At 42.8% G+C, this 14814-nt stretch overlaps 2 protein-coding genes and 1 long non-coding RNA gene across 5 annotated transcripts in view; 1 reads left to right on the plus strand and 2 right to left on the minus strand.

The window, feature by feature from the left end:
* The window catches only part of syt12 (synaptotagmin XII), a 24176-nt gene extending 23750 nt beyond the window's left edge, over positions 1–426 (minus strand). Inside the window, exon 1 of the mRNA XM_015040188.1 lies at positions 61–426. The gene's annotated coding sequence lies outside the window, so the exon portion shown is untranslated. The remainder of the gene's footprint in view (positions 1–60) is intronic.
* Positions 427–687: 261 nt separating this feature from the next.
* Positions 688–3138, plus strand: LOC106952208 (uncharacterized). Its single transcript, XR_001425934.1, has 2 exons — positions 688–777; positions 967–3138. It is a non-coding gene; the product is annotated as an uncharacterized LOC106952208 (long non-coding RNA).
* Positions 3139–3768: 630 nt separating this feature from the next.
* peak1 (pseudopodium-enriched atypical kinase 1) overlaps positions 3769–14814 on the minus strand; it is a 100690-nt gene continuing 89644 nt past the window's right edge. For all 3 annotated transcript variants that reach the window (XM_015040186.1, XM_015040184.1, XM_015040185.1), the window contains 2 exons: positions 9611–10428; positions 3769–6318 (listed from right to left, as the gene is read on the minus strand). In XM_015040186.1, coding sequence (XP_014895672.1) covers positions 4984–6318; positions 9611–10428 — 2153 coding nt within the window. In that variant the 3' untranslated portion in view covers positions 3769–4983. The remainder of the gene's footprint in view (positions 6319–9610; positions 10429–14814) is intronic.

Here is a 14814-nt window from a genome sequence, read left to right on the forward strand (position 1 = left end):
TGTGTGTGTGTGTGTGTGTGTGCGTGTGTGTGTGTGTGTGTGTGTGTGTGAGGAGCTTACTCGGGGTTTTCTTTTGGTGCAGTAGAGAGAAAGGGGGGAGGAGGAGAGCAACTCCACCGCTCTCCCTTCTTCAGGCGACTCTCTCCATCCAGCGACTCCAGCGGTGTTCGGGGTTTATTTTACCCCCGGTGGGGGGTAGGAGGAGGGACGAGGAGGTAGAGAAACAGCGTTCACGCTTCTTCTTCTTTCTCAGAGGAAAGAGGAGGCCCTGGGTTTCTCCAGTCAACTCAGAGGTCCGTCTCTGCCGCCTGATGCATCCCTGCTGCAGCTCAGCCCAGTCTGCACAAGCAAAGTCCCTCCCCTGCAGCGCAACCTGAACCGGTCCAGGATGCGAGAGGAACGCGTCCACCGCCTCCCGCTGCTGATGCTGATCCGCTCACACACACACACACAAAGAGAGAGAGAGAGAGAGAGAGAGATGGAGGCTGCAGGAGCTGGCTACCTGCTTCGCTACACACACAAACACACACCGTACGCCGCGATTACGCAACGCAATCAGAGGGAGGGGGTGGCGGGTAACAGAAACAAGATGGGGAGGGGTGTGCGTGAGAGCGTTTCAGGGGGAGATCCTCCTCTTAACTTTCCGAGTCTTCCCTCAGCTCCTGCCTGCTCCTCCTGAGATCTGAGCCGGCAGGGATGATTCAGTGTGAAGTTATGTAAGGCGTCTGGAACGGAGGTGGGCAAGGCGCACAAACACGGAGCGTGAAATGGCAACAAGTAAGAAATAATTATTTAAATGCGTCCTAAATTTGTTAAAGCCAAAAATGAATACAGGAACAACTGACTAAAAATGGAATTAACTATATGTATGCCTCATTTAAACGTTTTGATTTCATTTTTGAAAACTTAATAGAAGTATTTCATGGTTTAATCTGTTTAATTAATTTAATCTGTCAATTTTACCAGTCAAACTCAGTGGGCGGGATTAAGTGCTGATGCCTGACGGCTGACTGGCTGTTTCTAGGTATGAATTTGATAAGTCTTGTGAAATGTGTTTTTTTTTTTTTTTTTGTTAAGGGCTGACTTATCTGTGAACTGCAGTAAACTGAAATTCAATTCATAACTAAAATATATTTTGCGAGTTACAAGCGAACTGGACAAGGTTGAAATAAGATAATGAATGGCCTTCCGCCTTTATTAAGATTCATTTTTGAATGTTTGCTGTATGAGTGGGTTATAATGTATTGTAGTGGAAGTAGACAATATAAAGACGAGTGGTGCGGCTGATTTTCTCTGCCTTGTAAAGGTCTCCCTCTGGTGGCCAAAGAGAAAACCTTCTCTTTTTTTAAAATTAGAAAATAAGACAACCACCTTCATTACACTTCAAAATCCGACGTCTATTTTTGGCAATAAAAGTAGACATGTCATTATTTGCTAGCTCACTATTAACCTTAAATACTACTGTGTGTTTACTTATATACAACTTTTCTGGTATATTACTAACCTTCAAGCATGGCTATTACCTTTTACGCCATTCTGTTCGATTCTAGTCTCACTTCACTGCTCTGTCTGGTCTTTAATCCCATTTAAGTGGATTCCTACGGTAAAATTTCAACGGGATATTGATTTTCTGCCCCGTTTCAAAACTGTATTATCACTGTAGTTTTAGCAAAGGCAGCGGAGTAAGTGAATGAATTCATTCAGTCCGTGTTAGCCGCGCTTACAATTAATACTGAATTAACATTAACAGCCTGCATTTCTCTCTTCACAGTGTAGGACAGTTAGAGCTGCAAACAATTTCCGGTTAGCTTCATAGCGTCGAACTGGCGCATTACGTCACGGCCAAACGTTAACGATTGGTTAACAAAGGCCACGCCTCCAGGAAATCATTTCTCAGTTACCAATTCCAGATCCTAGCAAAACGCAGAACAAGGGGCTAGTTTTTACCACTATGCTACCTGATGGGCCTAATATCAATGCGGCGGATCACCTTTATTATAAATACTCTTGTACCTTAAAGAAATATATTTGATAATATTTTTTTTATGATTGGGGTAAGGCATATAAATCAAAGTCAACATAAAGCCCTATTATGGAGAGAAACATAAAACTTGTCAGTGAATATGGTCACCAAAGCACACAAACTTACTTAAGCTAAAAAGACACAAAGACAGCATGTATATATAAAAACATATATTTATTGTTCTGTTACAGTCGGCTAACTTGTTCAACAATTAACAACAATGAAGCCAGAGGACGTACTCTACACAGTCACAGAAAGCATAGCAGAGCTCCTGTTCTTTAAAACTCAGTGGCATTTATCGGCACACATGACGCGTCATCCAAACTTGTCGAAAGCCGGTTCAAAGGACGTCCTTCAGCCAAAGTGGTTGTTCTCCTCATTAGGCAAACTCAGTAAAATACTGTACACTGTGGCGTGTGAAAACGGAAATCTTGTCTGGTCGTTTGTTCGCGTAGGACAGTGATAACTACTCACTTTATTCTTCCTCCAGAACATGCGAGAAGAAAGAAAGTCAAGTAAAGCAACAATGAATAAATGACTATCAGGCTCTAACGAGAAATAGAGGTGCTCTGTACTCAATAAAACAGTGTGCAGATTAAAATAGAGAAAAGGTAAAATTTATATATTTTTCTAAATAAAGGCGGCCAGCCACCAGTGCTGTCCCACACACATTCCTCACCACACTCTACCGCAGTAACAAACTCACTCCTACTTTGTTTCTTTTTTTTTTCTCCCCCCATTTTGTGGACCATTGAGTTGCTACTGTACATCTGCAAGCAATGATCCCATAGCAACGCTTCTGCTGCAGAGTCTGTAAAACAAACTGGATCCAGTCAAGTAAACTTGTGAAAAAGTGTTGAATCCGAGTTAAAGATGTTATTTGTTAAGTTGGTTCAAAATGAAATTCTGACTGGCGGATCGGAGACTCGAGTACCTGCATAGACTCTACCAAATCGAAGCTAGAATGCTGCGTTCAATAACACTGATCTCTTTAGTTAAAGCTGACGGATGAGCTGGATTCACTTCAGGACTGGCTGGATTAGAACAAGAGGATGAGAAACATATCCCAGTGGTTGAGTATTTCCTTTCAAAGATGCTTAAATACTTTTAAAAAATGCAGTTCAGTAGGAGGATGCGACGAAGTTCAAATGTCTAACCACATCGTCCAATTCCCAACTTTTCCCAGTCGTCCGTTGCGTTATGACCTCAGGCGTCCGCAGAGGGCCGCCGCCGCTCTGACTCAGTGTGCAAATATCATCCGTAACTCAGAACTGTTCAAAAACAACTTGACAAAAACAAGACAAACAAACAAAGACTTGCGTTTTTGCAGTCCGTGAAACATTCCGCCCGATGGAAGATGTTCACTCTGAAATTCACTTGTTTCTTTTTTTGTTCATTCCCCCCCAAAAGTTGCAGGACTGAAAATCAGTTTATGTGCCACAAAACTAACGGAGGAATCAATTAGTCAACCGCTGTGATAAAACAATCCATTGCACAAACATTGAGTGGAGGTCAGACTTGCAGCCAAGAGCAGATGTGTCCAAGTTTCATTTCAGTGAGGGTGAACGTGAAAGAATTCAGTTCAAAGCAGACTAGCTTACGGTTTTTAAAACAACATTTAAAAATGTGGAGTGATGCAAACCTTAGGGCCAGTCTGCAATAGATGACTAGCTGGGCATTCAGATGAAATGTGACGATCCTGTTAAAACTACAAATAAGTAACTCAAAAATCTACTTTTTTTTTTATTAGTGACCAAACCATGCCAAGAGCAACCAGATTGTTAACAGAGCTAAGTTACTGAATGAAAGACTGAATCTGAGTTGGTCACAGCTGAATTCGGAGGAAGAACAGAGAAGTAAGCTACGTATGTTATGTGGTAAGACGACTACGGTTCTTTCAGGCTGCGAGTGAGTGAGAGAAAGCAAGACTTCAAGCACATAACAGGAAGGCTAAACATTTGAGAGGAGAATTGCTCAGTTTCATCCTTTCTGAAATGCTGACAGCCTTTTAGAAATCTGGGAATTACCTGTTTTTCTAATGCAAACTGCACTAATGCTGCTAAACACCAATACAAGTTGACGAAGCTAGTTTAATGTCAACTCTGTAATAAATGTTTTCATTTTAATTAATAAAATTCTTTTTTACAGCAATTGCTGACACACACAGTGTGCCATTGCCGATTCTCCTAATATAATTAATCACAGAGTGTTAAAAGACACAATTCAATGATATTTTTATGTCTTCTAATATTCAACTAAAATCAAAATCGAAAGCTTCACCAAAACCAGATCTGAAACCCACATGTCTCTGATGTAGCCATTAAACCCTGTCATTTCATGCTGTAGTGAGCAGCTTGTGGCTGATCTTTGGTTTCAGTGAGTCATCGTCTACTCTGCATCAGTTTTGAGTTTCAAACCACTAAACTGTCATGACGACGCCAGTGTCCTCATAGACCCATTGACCTGCCTGAAGTGTTAAGGGGTTAAAATTTTGATCAAATTCCTTTAAAAAAATATTGGTTTCTTATTTTTTCCATATCAAATCATCTATGTTTTTTTTTTTTAAATTCAACCCTAAAATTAATCTAATCCGTGATGATCTCGGCGCTAAGAGCGTTCTAAAGAACTTCGTCTTTGCAGAACATTAAAGAACCTGATGGATAAAATCTCCTTGCATGTTTGGTAACTTGTTGCTGCTTCTGATCAGATTGACTCCTGCAGACTTCCTGTGCTTCGGCTCGTCACTGAACTTGATTTAAGAACATTGCAGTAATGGGATCTGATCATGAGGTCGTGCTGTTTGCTTGATGAGATGCCGTCTCTCTCGCCGTGTGGTCCGACGGGGAAAACAAACCGCTCCGCGTTCGGCTGGCGCTCACCGTTAGCTTACATCACACTTCATCAGCTGAAGGGAGCAGAGATAGAGGGGTAGAAGTTGGAGGTGTTGCCATAGTAACAGTTTAGAGTTGCTGTGGCTGAGCCAGGCGGTGGGCGTGCGCCAGATGTGTTTGGGTTTGGTTCTGGTTGTGGGGCTGCTGCTGCGGCTGCTGCAGGATGTGGACCACACGGCCCAGGCTGTCCGTGGTGGCGAAGGCCAGGTACTGGCAGCACAGCCAGTCCTCCAGGCTCACGCTGCAGGCCATGTCCAGTGAACGCTCCGCGAACTTTATCATCATCAGCGTCCGCTTAAGGTCCAACCAGTTCTGCAGCGTTGCTTCCCGTTGGCTGGCGGTGGCCCCCGACACGGGGCCGGCACCGCTGCCGCAGCCCAGGGCCTGGAACAGGTCCTCCCGCGGCCCCCAGAGCAGGCACTGCAGGCAGGCGCGCGCCTCGGACATCTGGATCCGCTCCGACGGGTTGACCGTCAGCAGCAGCCTGGCCAGCTGCTGCAGCCCCTGGGAGTACAGCGACCTGACGGGCAGCGGCGGCAGGTCCGCCCAGGTGTACTCTCGCTCCTTCAGGTCCGGCGTCTCCTCGAACGGGTTGGGTCTATGCAGCATCTCGTAGATGAGAATCCCAGTCTGGAACTCGTCACACTTGCGGTACTGCGTGGCCGTGATGATCTCGGGCGCTAGCCGCGACTGGTCGCGCAGCGTTTCCTGGTTGGCCGCCATGAGGCTGCTCTTCTGCTTGGCTTGGGAGAAGTTGCTGATGATGAGGCGTGCGGGGCAAGTGGAGGCGGCGGCGGCCGAGGCCCCCGAGCCGTTGCTGCTGCTGTTGTTGTTGGGCTCGAGCACGTCCAGGTTCCAGGGGTTGCCGGGCTGGCAGTGGACCAGCAGCAGGTTCTCCAGCCGCAGGTCGCAGTGCGTGACGTGGTAGGGCTTCATGTGCTCCAGGCCGCAGCAGAGCTGCAGCAGCAGGAGGCACACCTGACGTTCGTACAGCTCGGGGTTGTGAGCGTGCCGGGCCGCGCCCTCCCCCACGAAGTCCGCCACCGTCTGAAAGGGCACCTCGCGCGTTATGACCACCACTCGGCTCCTCAGCTGACCCGCTGAGTTCATGTTCCCCGCCGCCGGGACCTCATCCAACTTAGCTTTCGACGCTTCAGAGTCTGTCGGTTTTGTGTCCATCTCTGTCTGTCCTTCATGATTCTTGTCTCTCTGCTTCTCCTCCTCCTGCTGCTTCTCTTCATCTTCTCTCTCCTCTTCCTCTTCCCAAGGCAGCAGTCGGGCGGGGACGTCAGCCAGGAAGTGTCCGCAGTCCTGCTGGATGTTGAAGTGCACTGGGAGGCTCTGTCTCACTGCCAGACTGTGGAAAAACTGCTGCTGCGTCTCCTTCACATGACTGCGACAGATCTGCAGATCAAAAACAGCAGATTTTAATTTTTACCATTTCCTTTACTTATAGCTTCTGTACTTTTTATTCGTTTTTTAAATTGTTTTACAAAAAAGGCAACATTTAAGCCTTTTGCAGTAAGCAGTTAAACAATTGATAGTATGTTAAAACAAAATGAATTTCCATTCTGGTGTTTAATCATTTTTCAAGGGCATTTTTGTTTTTGAAAACTTCACAATCCATTTTATTTATGGCTTTGGTCATGTTTTTTTTTTTTGTTTTTATTATTTTTATTTAATGGTTTTGATTATGTTGGATATCTAAAATATATTCCATTTAGTTTCAATGTAAATGTTCTTCACAAAATTTAAGTTTATTGGTATTTGAGAGGCCAAATTGTTATTTATGCATAAATTGTTAGTTATGCATAAAGTGAAAAAAAAAGTAGAAAGCAGTTTTCAGAAAGAGCAACAAGAACGTCTTAGATCACAGTGGACGTCTACATCAGGAGGCAAACTGTAAAGTTTTCAACCATACTTTGATGGAAATTACTCAAATTCAGTTTGATGATTATAAAAGCAAAAATTTAATCCAAAATGGTGCAGTAAATAACATTTCATAACTGAAGGGGGATGGTGCTCTTACATATTGAAGTACGATGGAGCAGCGATCTCCACTATGTCTCTGCTGAAATGCGTCATGACAGAGACGAGGAAAAAAAAAGAGCAAGACGAGCAACTGTGGAAAATCACATAACCAACTTTAAAACTGTGTGAAGAGCACTTACCCAAAGTTAGGAGAACTAATGAGGGTTCTGGTGCTCAGGAATGGTCAGCCAAACAACAACAATAACAAAAAAAGTCTCCCAGAGCCAAAAGCGTAATGGTCTGTGAGATTACCAGAAGCAGAGGGATGCCTCTGAGCAGCAGCAAATGGCTTTTTAATTCTGCAAGAAGAAAACCTTAGCTACTGGAAAAAATTAGCTGTAATAAAGCACAGAGTAACTTTATTTCCCTTAACTTGTTCATTTGATTGTTTTTAGGGAAGCACAACGTTTTAACATGTCAGTCACGGTTTGATAAGTAAAACTGGGTTGATATAAGTAGTTATGTTTTTTCCTCCTTGTTCCCATTTGAGAATATATTTCTTAAATGAAGCAGTGTGGTTGTTTTTTCACAGTGTCAAAATGGTAGAGAAATATATATATATATATATACTTATATATATATTAGAGATACAGCTAATGATCATTTTAGAAATCAGTTAATTGCTTAATCAGATAAAAAAAAAATTTTTTTATTGAACCACTGAATCACAAGATAAAGTTTATTTTTCTCTTAAATGAAAAATGTGACTACTTTTTATATAGTTTTGGCTTAATTGCTGTTCTGAGTGTGTTATTCTTTCACCAAATGGTATTTTTTTGAGTCTGCATAATCCAGTTAATTAATTGCTTTCTAAATTAGTTTTCAATTATTTAAATAAGCGATTCATCATGACAAATCTTAAGTCTTATACGTCAAGCTGCCAACAAGTCCATGGAGATTTTATTCACACACCAGCCAGCATAACTTTCTAACTCTGAGTGTGTCTGAATCGGTTTTAACCAGAAATGTGTAAAGGTTTCAAGCTTTAGCGAAGGGAAACTGGCATGTTGGTGCTTGTTTGTGCTCTGCTGCTTCTGCCAGCCTTGTTTTATACAACACAAGAGTGAATTCAGGCCTGGAAAGGCAAAACTTTGAAGTCCGGTCAAACTCAGGAAGTATTTTATGAATAGTGCAGCGTCTACTTTAACTCTTTAAACTCTACCAGCCGCCGCAACCTTTTAGTCTGTACACACACACGCACACACGTGAACGCACAGGTTTTATTGCACAAGAACGTTTCCTCAGGGCTCAAAGTTTAAGTGGCAGCACTGTTAGGTAAACACCTTCCTGTGCTTCTGTGGAGGAAGTGGGAGGAGTTGACATCAAACAAATGAAACACGAGGACGTCTCAAGGCAGCCACCACCGGACACAGGATTCTCTTCAAATTCCCTGCTGGTGTCAAAGCAAACACTCCTTCTAATCACCGTTTAGCAGGAGAATCAGACGTTACATGGAGCATTTAGGGATTATGTTATTAACTGGAGTATTACGGTGTGTTTTTCAGGATCACTTTTATTTATTAGGTATAATTAAACCAACATCATGAAGCTCATTTATAGAGGCGTTCAAAAACATTCACACCCTTGAACTTTTTCAAACTTTGTCCTGTTAACTATGATGTATTCTGCTGGCATTTTCTGTGGCAGACCAGCACAAAGCAGAACATAATCGTGACAAAGAAAAATATGAATTTTAAAACCAGTCGTCTTGAATCCTCTTTTGAGAGATTTGCAGCTGCCGGTCTTTAAGGAGTTTTGGATATTCTTACTTCATAGGCAGCCCCAAATGAGGATCAACAAAACTTTTTTAAGTTTTGTCACATATTCACAGTTGGTTTCTGGACTTTGAATGGGCCATTCTAACCCATGAATCTGCTTTGATCTAAATCAAGGGTCTCAAATTCCTGTCCTTGGGGCTGGTTGGTGTCTGGCAGCTTTTAGATGTCTGAATCAAATATTTAGGTCATTAGCCAGATTCTGTTACAAGGCTGAGGAGGTATGACCCAAACTATAGTTGAAGGCTGTGTATTTAGGGTTTTATCTGACTGGACACTGAATCAAAACCTCAGTTGTGCATCATTTGAAGCCTCTAACAGGTTTTTACCTGGATTGTCCATTGCTCAGGTCATAACGTTCCAGATTCTTCACAGTTCTGTCCCTCACATTTATTAAATACTAAATACTTTAAATACTAAAGATCACTATGAAATTAGTTGACATAGTGGGCAAGATTTAAATGTGGAAGCTTTATATTACAGAGTACAACAGAAAGGGGGCAGAGATAAGAGGGGGAGACAAAGAGAAGAGGATGCAGCAAAGGAACTGAGAATGGGACTCGAACAGGACAGTGGCACTGAGGTATTTAGCCATTTATCATTGCAATAATATGACAAATGTGAAAAAGTTCAAGACGTATGCCTTCAAGGAGCTGTACCTCTACCATTCATTCATGAGTTTATCAAAGAGTGCCAAGGGTCAAACCTTTTTTTTACTAAACTATTCAAACCACCTTAACCTTATACCAGGTTAATAATAAACCTGGTATAAGGTTAATAATAAACCTGGTATAAGGTTAATAATATACCTGGTATAAGGTTTATTATACCAGGTTAATAATAAACCTGGTATAAGGATAAGGTGATCAGCAAAACTACCTGACGCTCACCTTGATGGCGTAGTTGACCAGTGGGTCCTTGGCGTAAGAGGCGGTGTAGTAGACAGCGTCCCCTGCCTCACAGCACGGTTTGCCGGTGGTCAACCTGAAGTGTGACCAGCTGTCAGTGCCAAATCGAAGGTGGTCCTTCTGGCCGGCCATGAAGCGGTCCTCGCATTTCGACGCCAACTTCCGTAGGGTGTCCATGTGAAGTCCCCGGATCCTGCCCACCACCTCATCCCAGCTGTCCAGCCCCCTGTAAAGAGCGGGTCTGTGTGGTTTGGAGGTCCCTCCGCCAGGGGCTCCACGGCCTGCGGTCCGACCCCGTCCGCCCAGAGACTCTGTGCTTGGGAAGACCCTCTTGTCCCTGCCAGAGGTAGCGACTGGTGTGGAAGCGGTAGGCGGGGAGCTGAGAGCGGACACGCTGTTAGTCAGGCGACCCTTGCTTGCGGCTGCGGAGGCGGATGATCTCTCCAAAGAGTCACCACTCTCCTGGTCGTGAGCTCGGTGTGGCTCGGAGCTCAGAGAGGAGCTCTGGCTAGCCGTCTCCCAGGTAGATTCCAGGTCATACAGAGGGTTGGCCACGCTCAGGTTGGTGCCGCCCGGTTTAGCCTCTGCCCGGGGTCGGAGGGCTCCCTGGCTGGGCTCTTTGACCCCGAGGCTGGGTTCAGTGCTGGAGCGAGGGACAACCTTCTTGGGCAGAGGCGGCGGTGTGGCTTTAGATGCTGGCTGCTCCGCAGAGCCGTCAAGCTCCATGGAGGACAACGTGTCGTTGGAGGCCTTGAGGTTCCGTGGCTGTTTCAGTGGGATCATGTTGGCTCTTGATTGACCTGCAGGAAGAGAAAGATGAGTTTTTAAATGTCTGAAAGGTCGAGCTCCTCAGGTGTCAAAGGTTACCTTTTGGTTCATCATAAATCTGGGGGTTTAGTAACTCGTGGGGAATCAGCAACGACTATAAAGGGCCTTTTTGATACACTTCTACGAGTCAAACAGTTTTATTTTTTTTGCAACCCATTAATATGTGAAAATCCTTACCTGAGGACTTTAAAATAAAAGTAACACTAAAGGTTGTGCCCTTTGCATGACAAGTATTTAAAAAAAGGACAGGGTTCATAAGGTCACAGACCAACACTGGCACTGATTTAACTCCACAGGGAACTCCCTGTTTTCCTAGAGGATAATAATGCAAGACTGGACAGAGACAGAAAATGACCTTTCCAGTCAACTGCTGCTCTGGAGATTTACTGATCCCATCAGAGTGGTCCGGGCATCCGATTTAGCAAATCATTCCCCCCCACTGTATAAGATGCTACTGATTACAAACTCAGGATGAGCAACTCCTCACGTGGAAGTCACGCTGCCGTCGCCTTAGGGATGTAGTCAAAGTGTTTGGACAGAGCAGTCGGGATGAAGTAAATGAGTCTCCATAATCCTCCCTAGAAGGAATAGATTTAATGTGTTCCATCAGCAATCTGCGGTAATCCGTTCAAGGAAGCAGACGTCTCCCTTGTCCAGTCGCAGGGATCTTCTGTTGTGACTCAACTGAATTACATAACTTAATGTGTTGCTATGATTAAACCAAATTAATTTAATGGTATAACTTAATTTTTTTATTTACTACATCTAAACTAGGCATTTACATGTTGTGAAAAAAGTAAATAGCGAGAATAATGAGATGAGGAAGTTTTTAGGAGTTTCCGAGGTTTGCAAGTATTAAGGTTACAATGCCTTTAACAAATTTGGGAAAGCCCGCAGCAGGGACATGCTGAGTTAGACGGAGGAATGTGGCACACCTGTGGATGTATTTTTAAGCCAACGCCTCAAACTTTCTGCTCCTTTTTGTGTCATCATGGTAAAAATCTAAAGATATTGGGTAAGTTAAATAATTGTGGACCTCCACATCTCCAGTTTGTCCTTGGGTACAGTTTCTAGAAGTCTGGAGTGCCAGGTTTATCTGTTTTAATTTAAGTACATGCAATTATAAAAGCACAGAAAACTCCAGCCATCGTAATCTTCAGGAAGAAGATGGGTTTTGTGTCCCATAGTACTAATCGGGGGAATAAAACAAAAGACTTTGTGAAGATGCTAGCCTAAAGGTGTTAGCAGAGCCACTGACAGAGGTGTCACTGTGTCACTGACAGATGACACAGCGACACACTAACAATGGCTGAAAGGCTGCTCAGCAAGGAAGAAGCAATAAAACATGCGTTACTGCGAGTGTCTTCAGGGACAAAAACATTAATCTTAAGAGACATGTACTGACGTCTGATGAAACTAAAATGTAAGTTTTTGGCCAAAATCATTGTTTGGAGGAAAATGGGGGATATTTACAAGCTTTAGAGCAGAATCTAATCTGTGGGATGATTTGCAACATCATGTCTTGTGGGAGTTGTTCTGCAGAAACGGACTGCTGGACTTCACAGAAAGACGGCATCATGAAGAAAAACATGAAGGGCAAATACTGAAGCAACATGTGAGGACGTTAGCCAGGAAGCTAAATCTTGAATGTAAATGGCTCTTGTTACATTTGTTGCAAAGTGGCTTAAGAAACAAAGCAACAAAATGTGTTTTGGACTGAACATGTCTGACTCAAACGTTTCTATAAAACATTGGAGAAATGTGTGTAGACTTCTTTAATGAAATAAAAAGAAATGATCTCTTATTATCCTGGCATTTAGCAAATAGAAATTTGGCAATCCCAACGGACCTAAAATAGTAATATAAAAGTGATATAAAAAAGAAAAAAGGGTTATGTATTTTTTCAATAAAATGCATGCATTTTAATAAAAACAGTTTTTATCAGACTATCATCAAAAATTTTCAAAGAAATTTCCAAAAAAAATAAAAAATCGGTTTCAATGTTTTGTGTTGCTCGCTTTCATCTCTACAGATTCAGATTTTCAAGATATAAAACTCTGATACATTCCATACTTCTAATTTTGTTCCAACTAATTGGGGAAAGCTATCGACGTAACAAAGTGATTTAAGCTTCGGCAGATTTGAAACAACAAAGCTGAGGTGGGAGGTTCCTGGTGGTAAGACTGACAGATGACAGAAGAAACAGAGATGAACACCAGGAGACGAGAGCAAGTAAAACAAGCCTACCTCAGTTCCACTAACAGTTTTCAGCTAACGCCGCGCAGCAGCTGAGCGGGGAGGTGGAGGGAAACACTCTTCTCTGCTCCCATCTCCAGAGTCTGTGCGGAGTCGATGGTGGAAAGGGCAACTCCCACCAGCGCCGAGTGAGGCGGCGAGCGCTCTGCCTCCTCCTGCCTGATGCTCTGATTAAACCTCAACTTGGTGCAGAGTGAGGGAGACGCTCGCATGCGTGCGCCCTCCCCGCCGCCAAGCAGAGATGATGCGCTCTGGAAAGTTTCTCGTTAGACCAAGAGTCTCTCACTCTCCTGCCGCATCTCTCATTAGCAGCGTGTAGCAAAGTAAAAATAAGCTGCAGGCAGCAGCTCATCAGATGACATCCAGGGAGCTTTTAACACAATCCCAACACATCGAACCACCACAACAAGTGCGCGCACTCCGAGCTTCACAAACACAAACGCTGCTCACACGCGTTTAAAGTCTAATTAGCAAGTAGCGCAGAACACCAAACATATTTAGTCCCTGATGAGTCATTTAACAGAAAGAGAGAGACCCACGCGCCGGCATGTGCAATGAGAAGCGCCTCACTAATGTTTCTGCTCCACAATACCCACACTCTCCTTTCTGTCTGTCACATTGTTTCTATTCCTCGTTTTGTTTCGCACCGCCTGATCGCGGCCCGATGCTTTCCCTCTCACACCAGAGCTTCATGTTTCAGGAGGCCAGCAGCACCTGCCAGCTTCACTGAAGCAATGATCTGCTCTTTGTGCTTCGACAGACTCTAGTGCTGCCGTCTCTTTTACACATTAACAGCTGTGCTCACATCACATTCTGCCTAAATAGATAAATAAAACCCAAAGCTTAGCGATTGTTTTAGCCATCCAGGGTTCTGACGATGAATCGGATAATAAAAGTGGCACATTCTGCAGATTTTTTTTATTTAATCACTTGAGCCTTTTTATACAGTATTTAAAAAAATGATGCAAATAAACAAGTAATTAAATTCCTTTCTTTAATAAAAAAAAGGATTTTATTGTCTAAAATGCAATAAAACAGTATTTATTCCCTTAGTGAACGCCTGATCATTTGTAGCAAAGTGTGCATTTTGCAGCTAAAAAAACACTTCTAATAATGTGAAAAGCTCAGCCTTTCTGCTTGATTTAACATCAATACAGCGTAGGGCTAATCTTTTAGAAATTTTTGGACTAATCAATTAATAATTGGATAGATGTTTTTTTTTTCTTTACAAAATTCAAACTGGATGAAGCTAAAACTTTGCCACTGGAGGAGTTCTGTGTAAAACATATTTATAAACTTTTTTTTTTAAATATATAAGGTAACATGTATGTAGTTTAATGAAGTTTTGGCTCAATTGTGTTGTTTTTTCAGCAAGTGGCATTTTTTGAGACTTCAGTCAACGATTAATCGATTGCTAAATTAGTTGACAATTATTTCTAGACTTATGCTGGAAGAGTTCACTTTCCTGTGAATCCTTAATATTTAATTTTATAACAATTGTTTTGAGAAATTGCTTTAAATGAGAGCTGAATGGAGCTGACCCACTTTCTGACACCTGTGACGAGGGAATCCTTGTAGAAACACCCATTTCCTCTGACATCTTCAGTTTTATAAATTCAAACTGATCCAGGATCATATGTCATAATTAAGCCTGACAGTATAGCATGATAAACAGCTGCATATCAATTGGAGCCTGAGCCATCATGCGTCATTTCCTGTCACTTGAATTCTGTGTTTGACAAACTTCCTGTGGCCATATTCTCCTTTTATCTGTCATTTTTAAACAGAAGTTAACAGGAACTCCTTCGCAGCTTTGCTTCCCTTAAGCATTATCTAATCTATGTAATTGTTACAGGGCTTACAGATAATAATAGACCTTTTATCATCACCATGGAGATGATTACCGGCCATTTTGGATACTTTACAATGATTACATAATCAGTTTTCAATTTTCTTCCATCTCTTTCTGGTTCTGATTTCAATTTAAACGCATGATGTGCGTTTCTGCACATTTCTATCAACTGCACCAATCAACTCTCTAAATAAACTCACAGTCTGAATTTTTATCTAAATGCAGAAATGCTGTATTCTGCTAATCCCTG

The sequence above is a fragment of the Poecilia latipinna genome, unplaced genomic scaffold, assembly GCF_001443285.1.
Source record: "Poecilia latipinna isolate Pla-1442-1.1 unplaced genomic scaffold, P_latipinna-1.0 Scaffold499, whole genome shotgun sequence".
In the NCBI taxonomy this organism is placed as follows: Eukaryota; Metazoa; Chordata; class Actinopteri; order Cyprinodontiformes; family Poeciliidae; genus Poecilia; species Poecilia latipinna.